At 37.9% G+C, this 27313-nt stretch overlaps 1 protein-coding gene across 1 annotated transcript; it reads right to left on the bottom strand.

Moving 5' to 3' along the window:
- Positions 1-734: 734 nt before the first annotated feature.
- RFC3 (replication factor C subunit 3) lies at positions 735-27313 on the bottom strand. Its single transcript, XM_006158448.2, has 9 exons — positions 27145-27313; positions 24173-24310; positions 21280-21347; positions 15287-15384; positions 10219-10400; positions 9395-9531; positions 9202-9300; positions 3197-3266; positions 735-1029 (listed from the first exon to the last, which is right to left on the bottom strand). The coding sequence occupies exons 1-9, from the start codon at positions 27229-27231 to the stop codon at positions 838-840; spliced, it is 1071 nt and encodes a 356-aa protein (XP_006158510.1). The 5' UTR covers positions 27232-27313; the 3' UTR covers positions 735-837.

Here is a 27313-nt window from a genome sequence, read left to right as displayed (position 1 = left end):
CACAAACTGACAAACTCTTATAAGAACAGTTCTCCCCTAAATCTTTATAAAGGTAATTTTGTTAAACTTAAAACCTTATTTTATCTCACCTTTTGGGTGGAGCTTTGAGTCCTGCTTCTGTTGCCCCAAATTGAAAAAATTGTTCAGACTCTGCCATAAAAATCTACAAAGCAAACCCTTTGTTCCATGAACCTAAGTTCTGAATAAGAAACATCCCAAAGAGCACGACTGCTGGCACACTACACCTATTTAAAGAGTAATATCTAAATAGTCAGTACCAACCTAATACCAATCTGAATCGCTGAAACAAATGTTGGACATTTACAGTCTCAACGGAAATGGTACCTGTGGCTTTCTCCATAACCATGCTATTATGTTAATTCTCACAGTTCTGCAAAAATGTAATTCCTGATTGAGGGAAAATATGATCAAAGGGGATGATTTGCTAAGCAGATTCGTGTACCTGTGGCCAAAGACGATCATCTTGAGAACAGAAAATTATTTTTGCTTTCTCATGTGCCAATCTCCTTCAACAGATGAGGGATTGGACAGAAAAGAACGGAAGGTTCAGCAATGCATACGTGAATAATAAATGTTTAAATCAACCTCAGACTCTTTAAGTTTCTAGTTGTGTCTTTTCAATACACTTAAATAGTACAGGAGCAATGACTGAAGAACAAGATAATGATTAATAGCACAAAGGAATTATTATTAAAAAATAAATAAAACACAAATAAGACATGGTAAAATTAAGTTTATTTTGCTCACACTGCTTCCAATATAAACTGTATATAAATGCCGATACTGATAAATCCTTGGAAGAATTACCGATAGAAATCAAAACATCATGCCTTCCAATCCATCCTCCATGAACTTCTTATAAAGTGCCATAAATTTGGCCACAAATGCTTCCAAGTGATAGATGGCTTTGCTACCCAGCTGTAGACGATGTTCATAATAAGCTGCCATCTGGGCCACTTCCCCTTTCAGTTGTCCATCACAGTTATGTAATAGTTCTGAGAGAAGGCCCTAAAGAAAAGCAATTAGTAACTTAAAAAGCAATCATTAAAAAAAAATTAGCTGAACCATGCTTTATTTAAAAAAGTAAAACTTAAGTTACATATGTTCTTCTATATAAGAGAGGACTTTAAAAAGTTTATAGAAAAATGGAATTCAAGAGTACACATTTATTTTGGCATAAAAATAATGAAATCACCAATTCGTCACAGTATGCCTTTTTCAAAAATTCTTTGAAAAGCCCTTATTGTGAGATCTTTAACTTTTATGTAAACCAGTAACTTCATAGAAAAGCAAAATGTTTCAAACCTTTTCTGTAATGTAAAAATATGGTGGTTATTTATCCATTCCAAATTCCAAATGTTTAATCGTAAAAGGATACAAGAATATAGGTTCAGTCAGCTGTCTGTATCTGTCTGCATGTACAGGTCTGCCTAATCAAAAATATTTTTAAAAAATGTTCCAGAAAGTTCCAAAAGCAAAACTTAAACGTATTATGCACCAAGTACTATGCTAAATCGATGGGAATAAAGTGGTGTGTAAGCACTGAATTAGCTATTATTAGAGATCATTTCAAGTATATGGGGAGATATGCATAGATTATAAGCAAATACTACATCATTTTACATAAGGAACTTGAGCATGTGCAGAGTTTGATATCCATGGGAGTCCTGGAACCAATCTCTGCAGATACTAAGAGAACTGTACAAAGATACTTACTACAGCATTACCTATAATGATGATAATAATCTGTAAACAACTTAAGAGTTCCAACCATAAGGGTCATATTCAAAAAACTACAATATGGTCATGCAATACAATACCATTCATCCACTAAAAAGAATGAGGTAAATCTGGGACCAGCAGTTAGCGTAATGGCTATGTCGCTGGACTCCCATGTAGTCGACCACGGTTCGAGTCCCGGACCCGGTAGCGGCATAAACTCAGGCTGGGTGCGTGTGCGTGCATGCCCGTGCATGCCCAAGATCCCGAGAGGAGAATGGAGGAGAAGGGACTGCAGCATGGCCATCCCCCCTGGGGGGTGATTTCTCGCTTTCTATCTCTCAGTCTCTCTCTGTCTGGTGAGCACACGCAAAAAAGCCTCTCCAAAAATAAAAAGAATGAGGTAAATCTGTATTATATTGAAACAAGATTCTTGCTACATGAGTACTATAAAATGTAAACTGCAGAACACAGTGCAGACAGAAATTGTGTGATGCTGTACACATACATACATACATACCTGTTTCTAGATGAACAGAATAGACGTGTTAAAAGTGGTTGAAATAGAGGCATTGGACCTTAACTACTTTCTTTGTATATTTTGTACTACTAGAACTTTTTTTTCAGATATTTTTGCTATAGGGCATGTGCACTTGTGGGGGAGAGAGAGAGACAAAAAGCAAGAAATCACCCCCCAGAAGGGGGTGGCCACACTACAATCCCTTCTCCTCCATTCTCTGCTTGGGATTTTGGGCATGCACGCAAGTGCACAAGCATCTTATTTTAAGTAGCCAGATCTAGCACTCACTCGAACCACGGTCGACTATGTGGGAGTCCAGCGATGTAACCATTATACCATCCACCAGATTATTTTAATAAAGCAAACAAACAAACAAACAACTCTGAATTTCCAATTTCCTATTATCTAGTAATCAGTAAATCTAGTTACCTAGGTAGCTGGCAGACCAAACCAGAAGCAATGGCTTAAAATATCCCCCCACAGCCTGCACCCTGCCTACCTCTTTACACTCATGCCGCATGTGTACTGAGTCCTGCTGTCTGAAATGTGTTCCTCAGCTATTTACAAGGTTCTCTAGTTTTAATCCTCCAAGTCTCAGCTTGACTATATCTTCCTCAGATACAGCCCCAGCCTCCATTGTTATTTCACCTCGCTATTTTGTTTACAGCATTTATAACATTCTACAATCTTACGTCTTTGTTTCTCATTTCACAATTACATTTCTCCAGAGAATATAATTTCCCTGGAGACAGAACATCCCCCTGTCTTCTTCAATACTACCCTAATGATGTCTGGTACATGGTAGAAGCTCAATAAATATCTGTAGAATTAATAAGCTGCAGAAAAAGAGGTGAAAATCTATCTTAGTACTACAAAAGCCCTCTGATCCACACCAAGAATCAAATTTTATGGTTTCAAGATATGAAATCAGGTTACCTTCATTATTATCTCTGGAGGAATACAATGAGTGAGAAGCTCATAGAGTCTTCCACGAACTTCAAGGAGCCTAATAAAAGAAAATATTTCAGGATGAAAATGCAGTAATTTTTCTAATTACCAACAGTGCTGTTTTACTTTATGAATAAAATGTGCAACCTAGTACAATCATATTTCTCCATTTTTCACACTCAGAACACATTTACGGCAGTTTCTCCTAATATCCAGAGGGAAATTTTCAGAATTCTTTTAAATTGAAACATTTCTATTCATGGTTATTAATTATATCAAAACACCATGTAAGTATCAGATAGTAAGTAAGACTTCATGAGTACTGACAGCTGCTGACAGCTGAGTTTATTCATATCATGGAATTTAACATACTTTAATGACTTACCAAGTAATGTACCCAGTACATCTAGAAAATGGTTATAAAGATTAAAGAGTCACTAATCAATTACATAAGCAACAAGAGATAGCACAGACATGAAATATTGATGCTATTGCCTACACCACACAGTAAAGTGCAATATGGCTGGACATAAGCTCTCCTGTCATAAAAAGGACAAAACAGGAGGTTATGCATGAAACTAGGGTAAGTGAAACTCTAGACCCCTCTCATAATATTTTTGGAAGGGAAAAGGGTCAGGAGGGAAATAAACATAGAGACTTTAAAATAGAAAAAAAAATTAAAAAGTCAAACAAAATTCCAAATACACATAAAATAGTATCTATATTTCTCTAATTATTTACCTATCCCAAAGGGAAAATAGTGTTTTAAATTGTACTAAAATGATAATATAGATGAGTTGGTATGTCAGATATATCAGGTAGTGATTTCTTTTTAAGACAGATTTTTGCTATAGAGCATGTGCACTCACTGGAGAGACAGGAAGTGAGAAATCACCCACTATGGATATGGCCATACCACAGTCCCTTCTCCTCCATTCTCCTCTTGAGATTTTGGGCATATACACCTAAGTGTCCAGTATAAGTTTTAAGCCACCAGGTCTGGGACCTGAAATGCAGATGACTATGTGGGAGTCCAGTGATGTATTCATTACACCATCTGCTGGTCCTGTCAGGTAGTGATTTCTAAGATTTCTTTTTTTGAAAAAACTTTTGCTATAGGGCACATGTGATCCCCAGAGAAACAGAAAGCAAGACATCACCCCCAGAGGGATGGTCATGCCACAATCCCTTCGCCTCCACCCTCATCTCAAGATCTTAGGCACACGCACATGGGCCCAGTGTGAGTTTCAAGCTGCCAGGTCCAGGAATCAAACTGTGGTCGACCATGTGGGAGTCCAGCACCTTAACCACTATGCCACCTACTGGCCCCTTCAAGATGATTTCTTAAAATTAGAAGTCAGACTCTTCTCTTGAGACCCCAAGAGTATGAAGCACTGCCACATTAAAGCTAAATAAAAGTTAAAAACAAACAAAACTAGCATTTCTAAGTCCCTGCTATGAGCATTAAACTGTAACAAGTAATTTAACAAGTTTTCACACTAGCTCTACATGGAGACATTATCTCCCAATTACTCAACTGTGTTTTGAGTTCCAGACTGAGTGGCTTAAAACTCATGCCGGGAGCATGTACATGTGTCCCTAAAATCCTGAGAGGAGAATGGAGGAAAAGGGACTGTGGTGTGGCCATCACCGTCCAGGAGTGATTTCTCACCTTTTGTCTCTCCCACAAACGTACACATCCTATAGCAAAAATCTCTCTAAAAATAAATAAATAAGGGTAAGATACTTCAAAGAACTTGGCAAAGCTGGCCATTGCAAAGCATGATTCAAATAACACATCTGTGTGTCTTATAGCCAAGTCCATGCCAATATTTTCTAAAGCACTTATTTAACACTATACTCATGTATTAAGTTCACTGCAAAACACTATCTATCCCTCATAACTACATTCTTTTTTTGGGAAGAATTATTTCATTTTATTTATTATTATTACTTTTAAATATGCTATAGGGCACATGTGTTCACCAGAGACAGAGAGAGAGAAAGCAAGCCATCAGATCCAGGATTTGAACAACAGTTGGTGATGTGGAAGTCCAGTACCTTAACTACTATGCCACCTGCTGGCCCCATAACCATACTTTTACTGAAAAGAACCTGAAACTCAGAGAGGTTGATTGTCCATAAAAATTCATGTGGTTGAGCAGCATTTTAATTTAAGTCTGACTCAAAAACCTCTGTTCTCTCTGACGTAGTCATATGTATATCTCAAAAAAAAAAAGCTAATTAAGAATAATTAAAAGAAATGACATATGGTATGAAATTATCATAATACATGCATATAACCAATTTATGAAAACTTACTTCAGGACATACTTATCTGTACAACTGTGCTATAACTATACTGTGTGCTACATACATATTAACATGTAGCTCATATTAGTCTGCTATTACTTAGCTTCTAAAACCTAATATATTCTACATTCATTATGCCTGTGTCATTATTTCTTGATAGGTTTCAAGTAATTAGGAATACAAATTCTTCTGTCAGAGAAACATGAGTATTCTAAAGCCATGTCTCTTAATAACTAAATGTCTCTGAACGAGTTAATTTAATCCCCCCAAATCTCAGGGTTTTTAATGAACACAGTAAAGGTGATAATATTTTCCTCACAGGGCAGTTAAATGAATTGCAATAATATAGTTTAAGACCCAACATAATCATTCATTAAAAATTACTCAATTATAAAATTACTGCTTTTGAACATAAATCAAATGAGAATCAAAACTACAAATGTTATAACAAAATTAAGGGGTCAAAAATCAAAGGACTCCCTCTTGGCCGGAACCGCCATCTTCCAGTAATTAACCAAAATGACGAACACAAAGGGAAGCACCCGATACATATTCTCTAGGCCTTTTAGAAAATATGGAATGGTTCCTTTGGCAACATATATGCAAATCCACAAGAAAGGTGATATTGTAGACATCAAGTGAATGGGTACTGTTCAAAAAGGAATGCCCCACAAATGTTACCATGGCAAAACTGGAAAGTCTACAATGTTACCCGGCATGCTGTAGGCATTGTTGTGAACAAACAAGTTAAGGGCAAGATTCTTGCCAAGAGAATTAATGAGCATATTGAGCATATTAAACATTCTAAGAGCAGAGATAGCTTCCTAAAATGTATGAAGGAAAACGACCAGAAAAAGAAAGCCAAAGAAAAAGGTACCTGGGTTCAACTAAAGCGCCAGCCTACTCCACCCAAAGAAGCACACTTTGTGAAAACCAATGGAAAGGAGCCTGAGCTACTGGAACCTATTCCCTATGAATTCATGGCATGATGGGTGTTAAAAATAAACTAATCTGTGGTCTATAAAAAAAAAAAAATCAAAGGAGTTATTTGGCACTGCAAAGGCACAGGTCAATGATCAGAATTATACCAACTCCTAGAATTTTTGGACAGTCCCAAGGCTTTCTGTAATTCAGGGAAAATTCCTTTCTATGCAGCACAATGGAATTAACTATCACAATTATTAGATTTAACAGGAAATAGCAGCACCTCTTGCACAAGTTCATTTATAAACTGCCAAAACTTGTTAGAAAAATTAGGAAAAAAAAAAAAAAAGACTTAAGCGAAGCAATAATCAACATTTTAAAAATACATGTGATACCTGGGACCAGCAGTTAATGTAAGGCTACATCACTGGACTCCCATGTAGTCGACCACAGCTCAAGTCCTGGACCCGGTGGCTTAAACTCACACTGGGCACATATGTGTGCATGCCCAAGATCTCGAGAGGAGAATGGAGGAGAAGGGATTGCAGCGTGGCCATTCCCCTGGGGATTGATTTCTCGTTTCCTGTCTTTCTGTCGCTCTTTGTCATTCTGGCGAGCACACATACCCCATGGCAAAAAAAAAAAAAAACCCTCTCTTAAAAGAAAAACAAAAAACATCATGGCCAACTGCGCAGCTCGAGTTCTGGACTCAGAAGCTTGAGAAACATGTCAGGCATGTGTATATGCTATGCATACCCAAAATATTCCAAAAGGAGAAATGAAGAAGGGATTGTAATAGACTATTCCCCATGGGAGTGCTCTCTCATCCACCCTCTCTCTTGTCTGTCTCCGAAAAGCACATACATTCTTTAGCCAAAAAAAAAAAAAAAAGTCATCTTTAATGTGGAAATCTAAAAGGGTCCTAGGGCCAGCAGACAGCATAGCAGTTACATCACTGCACTCCCACATGGCCAACCACAGAGTCCCAGACCTGGTGTCTTGAAACTCATGCCAGGCACATGTGCATGTGCCCAAAATCCTGAGAGGAGAATGGAGGAGAAAGGATTAAGGCATGGCCATCTCCCCTAGGAGGTTAATTCCACATCTTCCCTCTCACTGTCTCTGTCTCTGCCTCTCTCTGGCAAGTGAGCACATACGTACTCTAAGGCAAAACTCTCTACAAAAAAAGAAGTAAAAGGGTCCTAAGATATGCTTTGAATTTCATCTCCTTAAAGGCTGAAATTTCTCCACTGATGTATCAACACTTAAGAAAGCGGAATGCACACTTTTTCATAAGACAAAGTTTCTTTTTGGATGAGTCTATTTATAATTTTTGACATTTTTAATTCTCCAAACTAAAATTATGAGAATTCAGAGCAAATCCTTAGGAAATATTACCCATTATGTATGATTTATTATCTACCTCCAATAATCTATGTGGTAGCCAAAGATATATGTTATAATACCTTTGCAAATTTTCTTATAAAAAATAGAATTCTGGGCCAACCCACGGCCTGGTAGTTAAGCTGCTGGATCCCACAAGGCTGACGGCATGGTTCAAGTCCCAGACCTGGCAGCTTGAGAAACATATCAGACATATGGTGCTTGCATGCCCCAAAAAAGGGAGCAGTAGAGGGGAGAAAAGAGTGCAGGGGACTATGCCCTATGGGGAGAGTTTTCTCACTTTTCCTTCCTGTCTCTCTTCAGCCAATGCATATGCTCTCTGGCAAATCAAATTAAAACAAAACAAAATCAGAATTAATCAGATGTATTTCCCAAGAAGAGAAACATGTTACATTCCTTTCACCATTATTTCCCTTTAAACCAGAGAAACTTAATTTCCAATGGCTGCACTCAGTCTATTCTGTACCCTAAAATAATTACCCTAAGGTCCAAAGACAATTTTTCAGTTCTGACAGGCAACGAGATATAAGACTATGTGTTGGTGAGCTGAAGAATTTGATAACACTTTTCAAAGGTACTGGGCCTTAAGTCTGCTATTCTTGATTTGGAGAAATCTAGACTGTATTTCTCAATCAAAGCTGCCTAAATCAAACAAGCAGTGTGGTCAGGTACTTTCAGGATGACCCATCACCAAACAAGAGAGCCAAAGAAAGTAATGGAAACAACTTTGCAGCAAATGGACCTAAAGATACTTCTGAAGTACTAATGGTGTATATACAATATTACTCTTGATGGACCCATCATCATACACCAGAGACATGATTTTCTAGTTCTCAAATCATATCACACAGTGTCTTTTTTCTTCAGAACAGGAGCACAGGTATCCTTAGCAGAATAACAACAGTACCTTAAAAATACAAATGAAGTTCAAACTCTAAAATGAAGTGACTTGCTCAAGGACACTTAGAAAAACAGGAAAAGAACTACGAGTCTGACCCATGTCCTTCTACACATGATAACACATCTATCACAAAGTCATATATTGTTCTTTTCAAAATTAGGTAGCCAGAACATTATGTTATGTGCTAATATTAAGTCATCTGAGATCCTGAAAGGGAAATAATTCTGAGATTTATCCTAACTTATATATAAATTCTACTTTTGTTAACAGCTTAATAAAATCCATCACACCAACACAACTTTTCTGATCCATTAAATTTCCAAAATAAATCCTATCCTCTCACTAAAAGTTTAATATTTTGATTCAGGATTTAATTATAACTGATAAAACAGCCAATTTGTATACTATCTTGACGATCAAATCTTTACTGTCATCATTTTGTACTGGTTACCTTTGCGGAGTTTGCTGACTGACAATGGCGTTCGCAGTCTCCCTCAGATAAACCTCCCAATCTGTCTCAGGAATTTCTTGATCTATGGTAAAAGGATACCTACACAACAACAACAAAAAGAACACAATAAATGAAATGGAAGGCTGTTTCTGTCCCAGAATGTTTTCCTGCAGTAACTGACCATTCCACTCACTGTTGCACTCTGCAGGCTTCACACATAAGTAGGGCTTTTCTAAGATTTCTGCAGGACTTCTCTGCAAGCCTATGAGCCAACTGTGAGGGAAGATTCAGACCTTCTTTCTTGCACACAGTAGATAACACATGGCAAATCTATAGATAAAAATAACAAAAATAAGCAACCTGTTAAAAAGCACATTGAGACCATTTCTGTTGACAACAAACTTATAGGACTTTTTATCTGTATTAATCCCAGCATTTTTACAAAAGAAGCTTATGATAAAGGTACTTTCCAACTCGGCATCTAACACAACATCATAAATTACTTCTACTTTGTATAAAATCTCCCAAACTCTATTAACAGCAAGAAAGCTATTTACAGTGAGAAATTAGAATTTTTATGGATGGCTCTTGTGAATGCTAAATAAAAAACACAATGTTGCTTAGACTAACTTTGATTCCTTCCCTAGGGACAGCATCATCTGCTTGCAAAATCTATTTCCTCTACATTCCAATATCCTCCTACCGTCAATTAAATCTGCTTGAGGAAGAAAATAAATAACTAATCCTTATCTACTGTAGTAGAATTCATAAAACCTTCCTTTTTATGGTAAAGATGGTTTAAAGAGAAGAACACTTTCTGTGTATTGGTATCTGGTGTTTACTACCAGATATGTCAGCTTGCACATCTACTAATGGTTTGTTTCTGGGTCCACAGCAGTTCTTGAATTACTGATATGCTTCATTATGTTTATACAAAAATAAATGTGACATGGACGTACACACAGTACTCAGAAACTGAACTGAATTTATTTTTTTATAAAGTTTAACTTGACTTACATCTTCGATACTGGGAGCAGGCACACGAACTGCTAGACACCTACTACGAATAGGTGGTATCACTTTAGATGTAGAATTGCAGCACAAGATCAACCTGCAGGTAGACATGTACTTTTCCATGGTTCTACGCAAGGCATGTTGAGCATCTTTGGTGAGTTTGTCAACTTCGGTCAATAATACCACTGAGTCAAAGAGAAACAAAACAAACTTTGAGTTTAGTCAAACTTTAACATGTCTCCTTTTCTTCCTCATTATTTAGAGTAAAATCCTAAATAACAAGCTTGATATTCTACCCTCCCCTTTGGCAAGAGCAAGCTAACATTATAGATACAGCAAAAAATACTTCAATTTTTATTTTTAAAACAATTTATAATAAAACAAGACTAAGAAACACTAGACTAAATAAAGTTAAAAAGGTTATTTTTTGCAGAATTCATTTCAGACTTTATTATTTACATGTAATAAAGATTAGCTAATCGAGGATGTACTATGTTGCATTTCCCCAAAATATTTTATCTTGAGAACACATTTCTGTGGAACTTCTTACATCTATAACCTTATATTCTTTTTTTTGGAGAGGTAGCTTTTTTCTTTTTGCTATAAGGTATGTGCGCTCACCAGACAGACGGAGAGAGACAGAGACACAGAAAGCGAGAAATCACCCCCACGGGGGGGATGGCCATGCTGCAATCCCTTCTCTTCCATTCTCCTCTAGGGATCGCGGGCACGCACACGTGCCCGGCATGAGTTTAAGCCACCGGTTCCAGGACTCGAACCATGGTTGACTACATGGGAGTCCAGTGACTTAGCCATTACGCTAACTGCTGGTCCCTAAAATCTTATATTCTAAGAACATATTTTAGAAAACAGTGATATAGGGACCAGCAGTTAGCGTAATGGCTATGTCGCTGGACTCCCATGTGGTCGATTGCGGTTCGAGTCCTGGACCTGGTGGCTTAAGCTCACGCCGGGCGCGTGTGCGTGCCCAAGATCCCGAGAGGAGAATGGAGGAGAAAGGATTGCAGCATGGCCATCGCCCCTGAGGGGTGATTTCTTGCTTTCTGTCTCTCTGTCTATCTGGCACACGCGCCCTATGGCAAGGACCGCTCCAAAAGAAAAAAAAAAAAAGAAAACATTGATACAAGAGATGTAGCCAACAGACATAAAGACATCTGGCCACTGTAGAAGAAAGATTCTACCTGGCCACAATCAAGGCTTGGACTTGAAGTAATTAAGGAATAATTTGTGGTCAGGTACTGAAATCAGCTATTGTAATATTTCATTATAGTAGGAATTATTTCTAAATGATGACAACAGCTGAGTATGGCATTTAAACTCCCTATAAAACCAAAATGAACTAAATATGTTAATACCAAAGATATCTAGACAATATCTACACCAAAACTAAATGACATGCTTTATTTAAGAATCTTCAATATGGTGTTAGTAGGTGGCATAGTGGTTAAGGTGCTGGACTCTTATGTGATCAACCAGGGTCTGAGTCTAGACCTAGTGGCTTAGAAATCAAGCCAAGTGTGTGTGCATCCAAAATCCTGAGAGGAGAATAAAGAAGAAGAGATTGTCGTGTGGCCATTCCCCCTGAGGGGTGATTCTCACTCTGTCTCTCTTGCAAGTGTACAGGTTCTGTAGTAAAAATCTTTCAAAAACGAAAACAACAAAAAGAAACCTTCAATATGAACAGTAATAATAAGTAACTAAAACTGAAAAGATGTAGACAGCATCAGCATCTGCATGGGAGGAAGTGGCAGGAATCCAGTAGGATTCTGATAGTCATTAATATATGAAAGCCCTCCAATTGCCCACAGGATCAGAGTGGAAAGTATCCACCATCAAACTGAAAGCAGTAGTCACAATTAGGAGGGAGAGACTATAAAGCTCAATTTGTGGGTGTGAGCAAGGGGGCCCTGATGCTGTAAGGTTGACAGAGCAGTCAACTCAATGCTCTGCAATGGAGGGATGGGAGGGCAACAAAAAAAATGGAAGCAGAATTCAAACTGAAATAGGAAAAAGAAAGACATAAGAAAGAATCCCAATAAAAGCAGATAAGTTGGGGAACATGGGTCATATATTTTATCATTTTGTAAAACAAAACAGTGATCAGCTCCAGAGTCTTAAAACTCTTTGACCTTCCCTTCTAACGAGCACAGGAAAACTCTTTTCACTTTAAAATAAATGGCAAACAGAAAACTGAAAGTACATGATTATCAGAAACAGGAGTAGATGAGCAGAATAACATCTCTATGGGTATAGAAGCATCCAAGTATTTCCTAAATTTTTACTTAACTATTAGTTATTGCTCCTTAACAGTAAACTTAATGTAAAAACATTTAGGTCTTTCGATAATGCTAATCCAATTATAATTGGATCATAGCTATTAAAAATATTTCTAATAATTTCAGTGACTCTAAAATATTTTACTTATAAAGTTTTATAACTGTAATTAGATGCTATTAGTTTTGATACAAAAGTTAACCAATTTCTTTCCTTTTTGTAAGTTTATTTCTTTCTTTCATGACAGAGAAAGAGAGACATGCTCCCACAGAGCCTTCATGTTGCAATCTACCTACAGGTTCAGCTGGCCTGGATTACAGCCATGCCTGACACATAAAGGGAGGCCTTGGGACTCAAACCCAGGACCTTCCCATCTGATCTGGCATCACAAAGTTTTGTATTATCACTGTGTCACCAGCCTGCCCTATATTTCTTATAATAGCAAACAGATCTGCAACAAAAGATCTTGTAAGATCTTTTCTTATAACAAAAGATTAAGAACATAATCCTTTCTAAATATAAATTTACGTATGTGTGTGTTTTGTTTTGTGTAGTGTAGTGATGTTGGAAATAGTGACTGAGTAGTAACTGGTAGGCAGAAAACAGCAGCATGTTTTTAAAAGGATTAATGTATCATGATCAAGCAAGGTTTACTTCAAAAATGTGAAACAATTTTAATACTGGAAAATCCAGTAATAAAACTTACAATGGTAACAGAACTTAGGGGGAAAAAAAAATCAAGGCCAGCTCCGTAGCATGGCATAATGCACTGTTCAAGAGAAACCCAATCCCACATGATGGCCATGGTTTGAATCCCTGGCATGGTCAGGCTAAAATATGCTGGGCATGTATATAAATGCCCAAGATGCAGCTGGCTAGAGAACTGGGGGAATGAGGACTGCAATATGGCAGGCTCTATGGAGGCTGATCACCTTTCTCTCTCTCTTTCTCTCTCATGCACATGCATAAACTCTGTCATGGAAAAAAAAAGAAGAAAAATTATAAAACCATATGCATGGGCATAGAAGACCACTAGAAAAAACTGAATACACATTTGTATTAGAATTGAATACTACCTTATCATAATCAAATATCCAATTAGAGACCGTCATGACATGAATGTACACTATCTCTATTACTATTTAGCACTATATTGGAGATACTGGCCAACATAATTACAAGTTTCTTGTTTTTTTGTTTTGTTTTGTTTTGTTTTTGTTTTAAAGAGATTTTTGTCTTAGGGCCTGTGCACTCACCAGAGAGTGAGCAAGACAGAGACAGTGAGAAAGAAAGTGAGAAATCACTACCACCCCCCCACGGGTGATGGCCACACCACAATCCCCTTCTTCCAGGATCTTGGGCACAAGCGCACACCTGCCTAGCATGACTTTTTTTTTTTTCTCTGCTCTCCCAAAGCTTATGGTTTACTTAGCAGCCCAAGGCATCATTTCAAGCCACCGGTCTGGGACTCAAATTGCAGCTGCCCATGTGGGAGTCCAGTGACATAAACACGATGCCATCTGTTGGTCCCCAAGAGTAAGTATTTTGAGACAAACTGGAAAGGAAAAGAACTGTCTCTATTTATAGATAATATGAATACATATCTGAAAGACCCAAAAGAAACTATGGAAAGACTACGAAAATATTAAGAAAATTTTGTAATACAACAAGATATAAAATTAAGATGTAATTGTTTCATACGTGTATGTATGTATATATGTATGTGTGTGTGTGTGTGTGTGTGTATGTGTGTGTGTATAAAATAAAAGTAGAAAATAGATCCCATTTATGGTAGCAAAAAATAAATTCATAAATATAAACTAATTCTGAAATAGAGACTGAAGAGCAAAGATAAAAATGGGCAGAGAATATACATAAACAGTTCACAAAACTACAAAAATGAACAACGAACAAAAGAAAAAATAATCATACTCACTAAAGAAAAATAAAAAATCACTCAAATTGACAAAGATTAAAAATAATTATCTGTGGTGCTGACAAATAATTGTCAAAAAGAAATAGGCACTTCTCAACACTCTCTTTCTCCTATCTCAATTGAGGTAGCAATTCTTCCCTGAGAGAGGAAGAATTTGGCAAAATATATCAAAAGTATTAAATGTTGGCCTATTTGCTATCACAAAATCTCAGGGTTATATACAGGGTTAGCTGGTCGTGTGGTGGTTAAGGAGTTCACTGGATCCCACATGGCTGATTATGCAGTTCAAGTCCCAGACTGAGTGGACTAGAAAACTATACCAGGTGCATGTGCATGCATGCCCAAGATCCCAAAAGGAGAATGGAGGAAAAAGATTGTGGCATGGCCACTCCCTGCAAGAAGGTACTTTCTTATTTTCTTTCCCCCACCCCAGAAGTGGGAGCACAGACTCTCTGGACAATTAATACATATGCATAGAAAAATACTGGATGGTAAAGACCAAATGATTAAAATTGTTCTCTCTGGATGATAGGATTATATATGATTTTCTTTGTTTTTGCTTATCTAAATATTTGATAAGATATAACTTTGGTCATAAACACAATTATTTTAAAAATCACATAATTTATTTTAAAATAAAATGTTATTTTATTTTCCACCTTGGTCTAAAACATCAAATAGGTGGCACAAATATTGCTCTTTCCCACAAAATTCAATTCTAGTAGATAATTAAAACGCTCATAAGCAAAGAGATCATGCCCTTTTTGTTCACTTTTATAACTCCAAAAAGAAGCATTAATGCTTGGCAGCCTAATAAAAAGAAATCTTTTTATCACATACCTTTAAAATCTCTTTGAGAATTTGTTTCAAGTTGCTGTGATTGTGCTACTGTTTTCAACATCTCCTGAATTACCACTCGGTCACTATTTCCAGCATCACTACACAAAACAAAAACAATGGCATATATATAAACATTTAGAAAGTAGTATGCTCACATTCCTTAATTTGTTCCTATAAGAAAAATGTAGAAGAGATGGTTTAAATTTTAATCAAAATTAACCACACTTAATTACAATTATAAACTTTTACCTTAAGTGAAAAGTTACAGGGTCATTAAAACTCCTAACAATATCTGAATTTGATTACATCATTAAAAATGCTAAACTACGGTTAGCTCACAAATGAGGGTAAAATAATCAACTTTATTTTCCTAAAGAGTCATTCTGTTTTACCCAACTTGCTATTATTAAATGAATATACTTGGTATACTTCTTTTTAGTGATTATTTTCCTCATCAAATATCCTAAACATATCCTATTTGTCAATGGCAGGGGTCCCTAATCCCTGGACCCAGACTAGTAGCAGTTCATGGTCCATTAGGAACAGGGCTGCATGGCAGGTGGTGAGTGGTAGGCACATGAGGGAAGCTTCATCTGTATTTTCTACACAGTTCCCGATCACTCACATTATTGCCCAAGCTCTGCCTTCTGTCAGATCAGTGGAGGCATTAGATTCTCAGAGGAGCATGAACCCTATTGTGAATTATGCAGGCCAGGGATCTAGGTTGCCTATTCATTGTGTACTCCATGTGAGATTCAAATGCCTGATGATGAGAGGTGGAGCTGAGGAAGTAATACTAGCACTGAGGAGTACCTGCAAATACTGATTAAATACTGATTAGCAGAGAGGTTTGACTACAGAGACCATAAGAAATCAACTGCTTGCAAACTCATGTCAAAACCCTATAAACAAGTGGCAACAAACAATTAAGCTGCATCTGGTGATAAGGTTTACAGTGAAAACTCAGATGTACTTAAACTGTACAGCTACAACTGGTGACAAGCATTAAGTCAGAATCTGACTCTTACTTTAGCCCATGAGTGGCTCACGCATTATTTTATTTACCACTTCCACACGCACCTCTTTCCTGGACTGCACACTTGTCTCAGTCTTGTTTTTGGTAAGCCTACAAGCTATTCTTAGCCAAAATAAGTAAAAAACAAACATCACTGGAAAGATTCTTTGAAAAGGGGCAAACACCCAATGATGAGATAGCCAACAAAAAGAAAGTTACATTGAAAAGAAAATACAGAGAGTTCTACTTAAATTATGGGCTCATTACAACAGCTGATTCAAACTATCCAAGCCCACTTTGTATAACTGCAGTGACTGGCTATCCAATGAAGCCATGAAACCTTCAAAACTGTTCTGCTATATGGAGATCAAACACCCTGCATTAAAAGACAAGCTTTGTAGTTTTTCAAAAGAAAAAAGTATAAACACAAAGAACAAAAGAAATTATTGAAAGACACTTCATCAAATGTGTCTGTAGTGAGAGCATCATTCTTGGTGGCTAACAACATCATTAATGCTAAGGAGCCCTTTACTGTTAGTGGAGAGTTGATCCTGCCTGCTGCTGGGGACATTTGCTGTGAATTCTTAGGAGAGGCTACAGTTCAAAAGGTGGCATGTGTTCCTCTTTCAGTTAGCACTGCTACTAGACAAATTGATGAAACAGCAGAGGATACTGAGGCACAAATGCTAGAACTAGAGAGTTATCATGGTATGCAATCCAGGTTGACGGGTCTACCAATGGTGACAACAAGGCTACGATGCTTGCTTTTCTGTGATTTATTTTTCAGGAGGATGTGCATGAGGATATGTTATGTGCGCTTTGGTTGCCAACCAACAACACAGCTGAAGAACTATTCAAGCCTTTAAATGATCACATATCAACAAAACAGAATTGGTTATTTTGTGTCATAATATGCACAAAATGGCTGCCATGTCTAGACTGCTTTCTGAATTACTACTTGGGTCAAAGTGGTCACTTCTGAAAGGTGACATGTGAGTCTATGCACTGTGTCATCCATAGAGAAATGCCAGCTAGATGAAAAATGTCACCTGAATTTAACAACATTCTGCAGACATGATTAAAATTATCCACCATGTTAAAGTACATGCCCTTGGGACCAGCAGTTAGTATAATGGCTATGTCGCTGGACTCCCATGTAGTCGACCACAGTTCGAGTCCTGGATCCGGTGGCTTAAACTCACGCCTGGCGAAGGTGGATGTGTGGCCAAGATCCCGAGAGGAGAATGGAGGAGAAGAGATTGTGGCGTGGCCATCCCCCGGGGGAGGGGGGGTTTTCTCATTTTCTGTCTCTCTGTCTGTCTCTTTCTGGCAAGCGCACACTCTCTATAGCAAAAACTTCTCCCCCCCGCCCCCCCAAAAAAAGCACATGCCCTTAACTCACATCTATTCAGGCAGCTCTGTGAGGACATGGACACACAGCACGTCTTCTCTTATACACAGAAAGAGATGGCTTTCTTATTATTTTGAGACATTTTTGCTACAGGGCATATGGGCTCACCAAAGAGACAGAGACAGAAATTGAGAGATCACCCCCCAGGAGGTGAAGGTCACGTCACAATCCTTTCTCTTTCATTTTCCTCTTGGGTCTTGGGCAGCATGCACATGCACCTGGGATGAGTTTCAAGCCGCCAGGTCTGGGAATCGAACTGCAGCTGGCCTAGTGGGAGTCCAACACCTTAGCTACTACACTACCTGCTGGCACTTGAGATCACTGGCCAGTATATGAGTTACAAGAGTCACTCCAGAGATTTTAGAAAAACAGTCTTCACTGGCAGCATATTTCAGTGGCACAGAATGGGTCATAACACTTCTTACTTGTATGACATTCAACAAATTCAAACTGTCACCTCAGGAGAGAATGATAACTGTATTCAAGCTGGCAAATAAAATAGCTGCATTCAAAGCCAAACTGGAATTATGGGGACAAGACATGAACATTGGGATTTTTGATATTTCGAACATTAGCAGAGATTTTGAAAGAGACTGAGTCAGGACCTTTCTCTAAGCTGGTGCATGATCACCTATCTCGGCTTTCAAAAGTCTGACCAGGGTCAGCCAGTGGTGTGGTGGTTAAAGCATTGGATTCCCACATAGGCAACTTCAGTTCAAGTCCCAGATCTGGCAGCTTACTTTCTCACTTTCTTTTTCTCTCTCTGATGAGCACACATGCCCTATAGCAAGTTAAAAAATAATAATAAATAAAGTGAAATAAGTAATTCTTTAAAAAAAGAAAATGTTTGAATCACAAAATACTTCCAAACTGAGAAGGAATGGATTAGCAACCCATTTCTGAATAAGCCGGGTGCATCGACTTTGTTCACACTAGAAGAGGATCAACCGCTTGAGATCACAAATGGCAGTACCCTTAAAAGTATCTCTGAGACAGGGACCAGCAGTTAGTATAATGGCTATGTCGCTGGACTCCCACATAGTCGACCGTGGTTCGAGTCCTAGACCCGGTGGCTTAAACTCACGCCGGGCGTGTGTGCATGCGTGCCCAAGAGCCCGAGAGGAGAATGGAGGAGAAGAGATTGTGGTGTGGTCATCCCATCTGGGGGGTGATTTCTCGCTTTCTGTCTCTCTGTCTCTCTCTGTCCGTCTGGCGAGCGCACGCACCCTATGGCAAAAACCTTTCAAAAAACAAGAAAAAAAAAAGTATCTCTGAGACAACTTCAAATTTCCTTATTATCTCATTATATATTATAATGCATCAGTAATGGAAATAAAGCACACAATAAATGTAATACGCTTGAATTATCACAAAATCATCGCCCCTCCACTTCCAACCTCTGTCTTCCCTGGCCCTAATCCGTGGAAAAATTGTATTCCACAAAAACTAGTCCCTGTTGCCAAAAAGGTTGGGACCACTGGTCTATCTAATTAACACTCTCTTTACTTTCGTGGTCAGATCCTTTCTCACCAACTTTATTTCCCTTTCTTTTTTATGACATACTTACGGAAAATAAAAACCTGTTAGGATTGTTTTAAGAACTAAATATAATAATCCATGTAAACCTTCCTCACACAGTGCCTGCTACTGAGTACCACAGACACTTTAACTTAAACAGTATTCATTTTTTATCCAGAGTAGATGCCTGGAAAATGTCAACAGTACCACCCTATAAATGAAGGGTCTTCAAAAAGGTCACAGAAAATACATATTGTAAAAAACAACAACAAAACATGAATTTCAAAATTTTTGTACCAAATTAAACTCATACTTCCTCTTTTTTCATCAACTTTTTGAAGTCCCCACATATACATGCTATGTTTTTCCTGTATATGTACCTATGATAGAGTCTAATTTATAAATTAGGCAGTCAGAGATTAACAATGACTAGTAATAAAACAAAATTAGTATAACAATAAATTGTGCTAAAAGTTATGTGAATGTGCTCTCTCTCAAAATATTTTACTGCATGTAGGTTAGGCAGTGGCACAGCAGAAAGGCATTGCTCTGCAAAGTTGACCCACATGAGAAGGTTCTGGGTTCACATCTAGGGATTACCCTGAGTATACCAGTTGTGCACTTGCTCATGATCCACAACTGGCAGAGGTTGGAGGTAGATCATCGAGTGAAGACCCTGTTGAGGGTCTCTGTCTCTGTCTTTCTGTGTCTCTCTTACTCACAAAAGAAATAAATCTGAAAAAAACCTTATTGTAACTGTATACACTGTATTCACCTGTTTTCAGACCCAGATCATGGGTAACTGAAACCAAGGAAAGCAAAACCATGGATAAAAGTGCACAACTGAGCAGCAGCAGATGGTATGGATGCATAGCCTGCTCCATGGGTCAAGTCTCAGACCTGTTGGCTTGAAAAATATGTCCAGCATGTATGTGCAAGAGCTCAAAATCCTGAGAGAATGGAAGAGAAAGGACTACAGCATAGCCATAACCCTTGGGGGGTGATTTTTCCCTCTCTCTCTCTCTCTCAGTCTCTGTCTCTCTCTCCAGAGAGTACACATGCCCTGTACTGAACTAAAAAAAAAAGGGGGGTGGAGGACAACTGCAACTTTATTCCTCATGCTTCTTCAGTCTCCTCAGTCTTCTTAAAAAGGACATTTACTGGGAACCAGCAGTTAGCGTAATGGCTATGTCGCGGGATTCCCATGTAGTTGACCGCGGTTTGCATCCCGGACCCGGTGGCTTAAAACTCACGCCGGGTGTGTGTGCGGACGTGCCCAAGATCCCGAGAGGAGAATGGAGGAGAAGGGACTGTGGCGTGACCATCCCCTCTGGGGGGTGATTTCTCGCTTTCTGTCTCTATGTCTCTCTCTGTCTGGCAAGCGCACGAGCCCTATAGCAAAAACCTCTCCAAAAAAAAAAAAAAAGGACATTTACTCTGTGCCATTGCCCATAAAGTTGTCTTTGCCTGAAAATATCCTTCTGTTTTCCTTTAAGACATACTGGGCCCCATAGAACCTGGAAACCTTACACAATTTAGCTCCCTCAAACCTTCTAAGACCACTTGGTATTTAACTGCTACTGAATGAGTTTTCAGTACCTCATAAACAATACCCTAATCTTATTATTTCATAATACTTAATACAGACATTACTTGGTAGACTATTATAATACCCCCAAATCAGGAAACAGGCACAACGGAGTAACAAATACTGACAGCCTGAACTTGGTTTCTGAAATAGTCACTGAAGACATTAAAAAAATTTTAGATACATTTTGCTCATCAGTACTGAGTAAGTCAATATAATTTAACAAAAACAATGAGTTCCATAGAGCAAGAAAACTTAAATATGTTGCTGAAATCATCTGACAGAAAAGACAAAGTGGGGGAAGGCTTTAGGATCCCTATTTCAAACAGGGAAACTCACTTTAATCTGTTTTATATACTGTGCTTCCATATGTATAATTTTACTTACAAAAAAAAGGTTCTAATTTTTAAAAATTTTAAATACTTTTCTGAAAATGGTTCTTTTTTATAATAGCAACTTACCTGGGATTAACTTCAAGGTGGTAATTACTTGCAATAGTGCTGATTTCAATTTTTTTTTTAGATGGAGTCTGTGGATTAAAAAAAAAAAAGTTTTATAAAAACATTTATTTATGGGCTATTTCTCATCTTGTATTTTCATTGGTTTTTCTTTTATGATATAAACAATTTGTGCTTCTTAAAACAAACAAAAAAAACCCACTTGAGATAACCATTACCACTATCAATGTTTTAACTTCATTAACCCCATTTTTTTCTTTTTAAAAATAATTTATTAAACTTTTTTATTATTATTTTTTCAATTTGCTATAGGATACATGTGCTCACTAGAGAGAAAAAGAGCAGAAAGAGAGGGGAAATAAGAAAGCAAGCTGCCAGGTCCGGGACTCAAACCACAATTGGCGAAGTGGAAGTCCAGTGCCTTAACCACCACACCACCTGCTGGCCCCTCAATTATTTTCTTAATGAAAGAGAAACATGTTTTTATATAAATTGAATCATATCACACATCCTGTTTTATTAGAATTACTTTTTTTTCCATACATCCAAAAATTCTCAACTGTCCCAAATTATCAGTGAATCATCACTGTAAACAATTTGCATATATTCCTTCAGGGCATCAACACAAAAAGAAACACATACAAAAATATTTATATACAGTGTCAATGTTTCTTTTAAAAGATTAAAATTGGGGGAAGGGTACATGTATGTGCACAAGCCAGTTTGCTTTTCAAGAAATTCTAATAATTCACTTTTTCACTGGCAACAAATATCCTTCTCCAACATTCTCTATCAATAGGTTTTATTGTGCCTTTCGATTTTTTGCAAATTTGGTGAATATATAACAAACTCACACTACCTATCACCAAGGTCAAACATCTCTACAGAGGTTTAATGGCCACTTTTATTTCTGTCCTGTGACTATTCATTATTCAGTTTTCTAAGGTTATGTGTCTTTCAGTTTTCAATTTTTAAAATCTCTTATCTAACCCATTCTTTTAAAATATTTTGTAAAAATCTTTCCTTTTTTATTGATTTTATGTGTTATCTTTTGTAATATAAACTGTTTCTCCTATAGCTTCTGTGTTTTCCACTAAAAGGTGTTTTTGACCCAAACATCATACAGACTAAGAAACTTTATTTTTCTAAGATAGTGTTTCATTTTAACATTTACGTCTTTAACCCATGTGGTATTCATCCTTTCAGACTGCAAGTCATAGGGATTCAAGTTCATTTGCCTTCAGATAAATAACTAGTTAGGTTGGCACATTTTGCTTGGTTCATCTTTTTCTATTCATTTGAAATAAACCCTTCATCCTATTTCTGGACTCTGTTCAGTTTCTGGTCTAAACTCCATCCCCACACCAATGTAATATTGTTGTGATTACCACAGCCTAACAATATGATCTACTAACTGGTAACAAGTCTCACTTCACTAACCTAATTTTTCATAATTACTTTAGCTAGTCTCAGAAATGGATTCTCCCATATAGATTTTAAGATTATTTCATAAACACACACATACCCCCCACTTGAATTTAACTGAAATTTCAGTAAAATTTATACTGTAAGTTAAGGAGAATAGATACTTTAAATATTAAGCCTCCCATTTGAGGGCATGTTACATGTTTTGATCAGCTCTTATTTTTTGTCTTTCTATAAAATATTTCAGTTTTCTTCCTTTGGATCCCATATCTTTCTTGCTAAATCACTCTCTGTTTATTTTATAAGAATTTCTATCAAGAGGGACCAGCAGATAGTGTAATGGTAACATTGCTGTACTCCTATGCAGTTGACCAGGATTTGAGTCCCAGACCAGGTGGCTTAAAACTCACACCATGCACGTGTGCGTGTGTGCCCAAGGTCCTGAGAGGATAATGGAGAGGGGACTGTGGCATGGCCATCCCCCCTGGGGGGTAATTTCTTGTTTTCTGTCTCTCTGTCTCCCTCTGTCTGTCTGGCAAGCACATACGCCCTATAGCAAAAATCTCTCTCAAAAAAAAAAAAAAAAAAAAAAAAAGAATTACAACCAAGAGGTACCAATGGTATCTCCAACTCACTCCATTTAAACATAAGCTAATCAACATTAGCCTAAAACCCAGTTATCCTCCTGGATATTCTACTAATAGCATTACCATCTACTTTAAGCAAACAATTTTTTTTAATGTCTAACATAAACATTCCATCAGGGGATTTGAAGGATATAAAAATGAATTATTACATGTTCCCTACATGACTTCAAAAAAATTATTTTTGTCAAAGTAGTGTATAAAAACTATAATCAAAATAAAATAATTACTATAAAAAAGTATAAACTACAGGTTACAGAAGAAAAAAAACAGTACTAATGGAGTATAAAGAGGTACTTTAGAGAGGAGACAATTTACCTAAAATTTATATACTGTCCATAAGGAAAGAACATAAAAATGCACTATGTGGTATGGGAAGTTTCTCAACACCCAAAGCCTCAAGCCTTCTTTCCTAGTAGTTTCCAGTCTTCAGCATGTTGCTTGATGACACCTTTAGTATTTTTCTCAAAATCATTTCCTCTTTCCATTCCCTTTATTGTTTCCAGAACAATGAACTTTTGAAACTTGAGTTCTAGTTACAGCTGAGACGTTTTCCTATGAAGTAATCTGAAATGGATTGCATCCTCTATATTTTATTCAAAATCTCCTGTTGCTTATATTTCCTTTGTAATAAAAGTAACTTTGACCTGGTTATAAGAGTTAGGTCTATAAATGAGTAGCTTTCAATCCTGCGAATCAGAATTACCCATGAAATTGTTATTTAAATTATACATGAGGCAGCAAATGGAGACCAGGTGGATACATACATGACTAGGACTGAAAATCTCTGCCAGAAATATTTAGAGGCCTCAAACTGAAATGCTTACTGTGATGGATTGATGTTCAATTCTTAATTTTTCCACTCCAACCCCATACAGTTCACGTAGAATACACATAATTCTTGTCTTTTTCCCAGCACCTGAAGGTCCATACACTAGCAAATGAGGAAAGTCACCACATTGCACCTGGAAAGAAAAGAACAAGGCATTTTTCTAGTCAAACGGAACTATTCAAGGTAGAACCAAATGACCTTTTAATTATAAACATTTTCTGCATCTACCTAAGTAATTCCAAATTCAAAAGTATGTGTATTTTTTAAAGTGTTTGAGTGTTCTCTTGGCACTAATTTATATAACATACACCTAGCATAACACATATGAGATAAAACACTAAATGCTAAAAAGCAGGAACTCCCAGACCTGGCTATGAGAAATCTAGGGAACTTTATAAAACAAAAAGCTTCGCTGATTACTGAGTCCCACCATCCATGAAATTAGGATTTCATACCTCCAAGATTGATCCTGTCTTAATTTAGACTCCTAGAAACAGAACATGTAATAAGAATTGACTGCAGTTATTTGGGATATAAAGAAAAACTTTTCAGGAGAGTGGGGATGCAAAATAAGAAAACTATGGAAACCAGTAACAGTGTGTCATCAAGTTAAATACCACTCTAGGAAAGTGGAGAAACTCCTAAAGCCAGCATAAAAATACACTGCGGTGTATCAGTCCTCTGTTGAAGCATGCTTAGAAAGTGGTAGGGGGAAAAAGAAGACATTAATTTCCAGTCATTTCAAGTCTGAATACGGGTGTCAACAAGAGAAAATATGACAAGTACCATACAGAGGTAGGAAGCTGGAAGTCAGTTTGTGTGCATTCACAATTTAATAGCAAGAGAGTTGGGCATGGTACTGATACTGTGTGCTGCATTATTACAGTACAAGATTGCATGTTTTTATAAAGTTTCTTAGGTGGTTGTGTTGATAGCTCAAGTTTAGGAACTATAAAGTGCTATGAAGGCTATAAAGATGACTAGAACACAGACCTCAGGTGTAGAAAATCTTGTGACATGAAGTTGTATATACAACCACTGTAGAGAAAATGAGATAAATATCTTAACAGAGGGGTTTTTATCAGGGAATTTTAACACCTTGAAAACTCATCTGTCTCTGGCATTAAAAAAGAGAAGTCTCAAGGCAAGTAACTACTCGCCTAATATAGTGCCTAGAAAATAGATGCTCCACAAATGCTTGCTTGCCTTTGTTTTCAAAACTTCAAGCTAACTAAAAGTAAGGTTAGTGCTTTAAAATGTTTCATAGTGTGGGACCAGGAGATGGTGTAATGGTTACGTCACTGGACTACCCCATACTTGACCACAGTTCGAGTCACGGTGTCTGTGTGTGTGCCCAAAATCCTGGGAGAAGAACCGAGAAGGGATTGCAGTGTGGCCATCCCCTCTGGGGGTTGACTTCTCACTTTCTATCTCTCTCGGAGCAAGCGCGCATGCCCTATAACAAAAATCTCTCTCTTAAAAAAAAAAAAGTTTCATAGTTGGACCAACAGTTAGCATAATGGCTATATTGCTGGACTCCCATGTAGTTGACAGCGGTTCGTGTCCTGGACTCGGTGGCTTAAAACTCACGCCGGGCGCGTGTGCGTGCGTGGTCAAGATCCCGAGAGGAGAATGGAGAGAAGGGATTGCGGGGTGGCCATCCCCCCTGGGGGATGATTTCTCACTTTCTGTCTCTCTGCCTCTGTCTGTGTGGCAAAAGCACACGCCCTATAGCAAAAATCTCTCCCTCCCTCAAAAAAAGTTTCATAGTTTAATTAAGTTGTATAGTCAACAGTAAACAGGTGAACATATTATAAATGCAAATAAGAACAATATATTAAATTGTCCAAAATATAGAACCCAAATTCTGTACAACAGGAAGTGGCTATAGAAAATAAAGTGTACTTTATGGCTAGGAAAAGGGAATTCAAAGCTACTGTTAGAAATCGCAGTTTATCACAAAGTATATCTCTGTAATAGATTTCTTTGAAATTATTACAGTGTAAGTATCAGTAGTTAAAGAGAACTCAAAAAACGAATGCTTCAACCTCACAATACCATCAACTTTTCTAACAACTCATGCATATTTTTTATTTCTCAATTTTTGAAAGTATTTAACAATTATATAGTATCTATAATTCAGGGGAAAAGTCGGTATTAGAAAACTAGAGTGCTAAACAAAAAACATTTCCATCAGCATTATCCATTAACTTTGAGCCCATACAAGGAGAAAAATGGCTCTCGCAGATACAAAATAACTTATTTTCCTCCAGATTCTTCTCCGCTCTCCATCCAGGTAAGATTGTTTGCTTTTCATGAAACATCGCCACTTAGATGTTTTTACCAACGACAACATAAAAGCAGACATAAGGATGGCGGGGCATCTATAATTAGACTGGAGGACGCCCTAATATATTTGAGAATCAGAAACTACCTTAAAACTATAAATTCAACACTTCCCTTGTAAATGAGGCCTTTAACGTCAGGAAATTTTAAGGAAGCCTGGTAAAAAGTCGGTCAGAATATGTTACTTCTCTGCACAAAATTCACCAATGGCTTCCCCTCCCGCTCTACGGGGATTTACTGGCTCTGCACAACACATACCCCCCGTTTTCTATTACTCTTTGCGCGAGTCCCTTTTACCCAGTACACAGGCCTTCCTGAGGCTCCTAGCGCACCCTATGCACGATCTTGCCCCAGGACTTCTGCTCTGCTGTTCCTTCCACCTGTGTCACTTGGGACCCAGATTTCTTTATTTACGATTATCTCACCTATCTTACTTCCTCCAAGGCACAGAGATTCTTCTCGGACAAGCTTTTCCTATTTAAAAGCAGGGCCCTCTCTCCTACGCTCTTTCCTCTTCCCCGCTTTACCTGCCCAGCTGCCTTCACCGCCTTCTAACGCGAGCCCGGAAGGCCCCGGACAGGGCGGCCCTGCTCGTCTCCCTCCCGGCTGCGGCCGACTCACCAGGTTGCGTAGCTGCGCCGCCTGCTCCTTGTGATAGTCCAGCCGTCCCAAGGAGCTGGGCCGGTATTTGTCCACCCAGAGGCTCATGGCAGGGCAACCTCCCGGGGCCGAAGCTTGAAAGTCCCGCGCGCGCTTCTTTTACCCGGAGACAAGTTTTCCCGCGAGCTGC

The sequence above is a fragment of the Tupaia chinensis genome, unplaced genomic scaffold (genome assembly GCF_000334495.1).
Source record: "Tupaia chinensis unplaced genomic scaffold, TupChi_1.0 Scaffold000597_1, whole genome shotgun sequence".
NCBI classification, from domain to species: domain Eukaryota; kingdom Metazoa; phylum Chordata; class Mammalia; order Scandentia; family Tupaiidae; genus Tupaia; species Tupaia belangeri.
The sequence above is the reverse complement of the archived record's forward strand: the minus strand, read 5'-3'. Positions and strand labels throughout refer to the sequence as shown.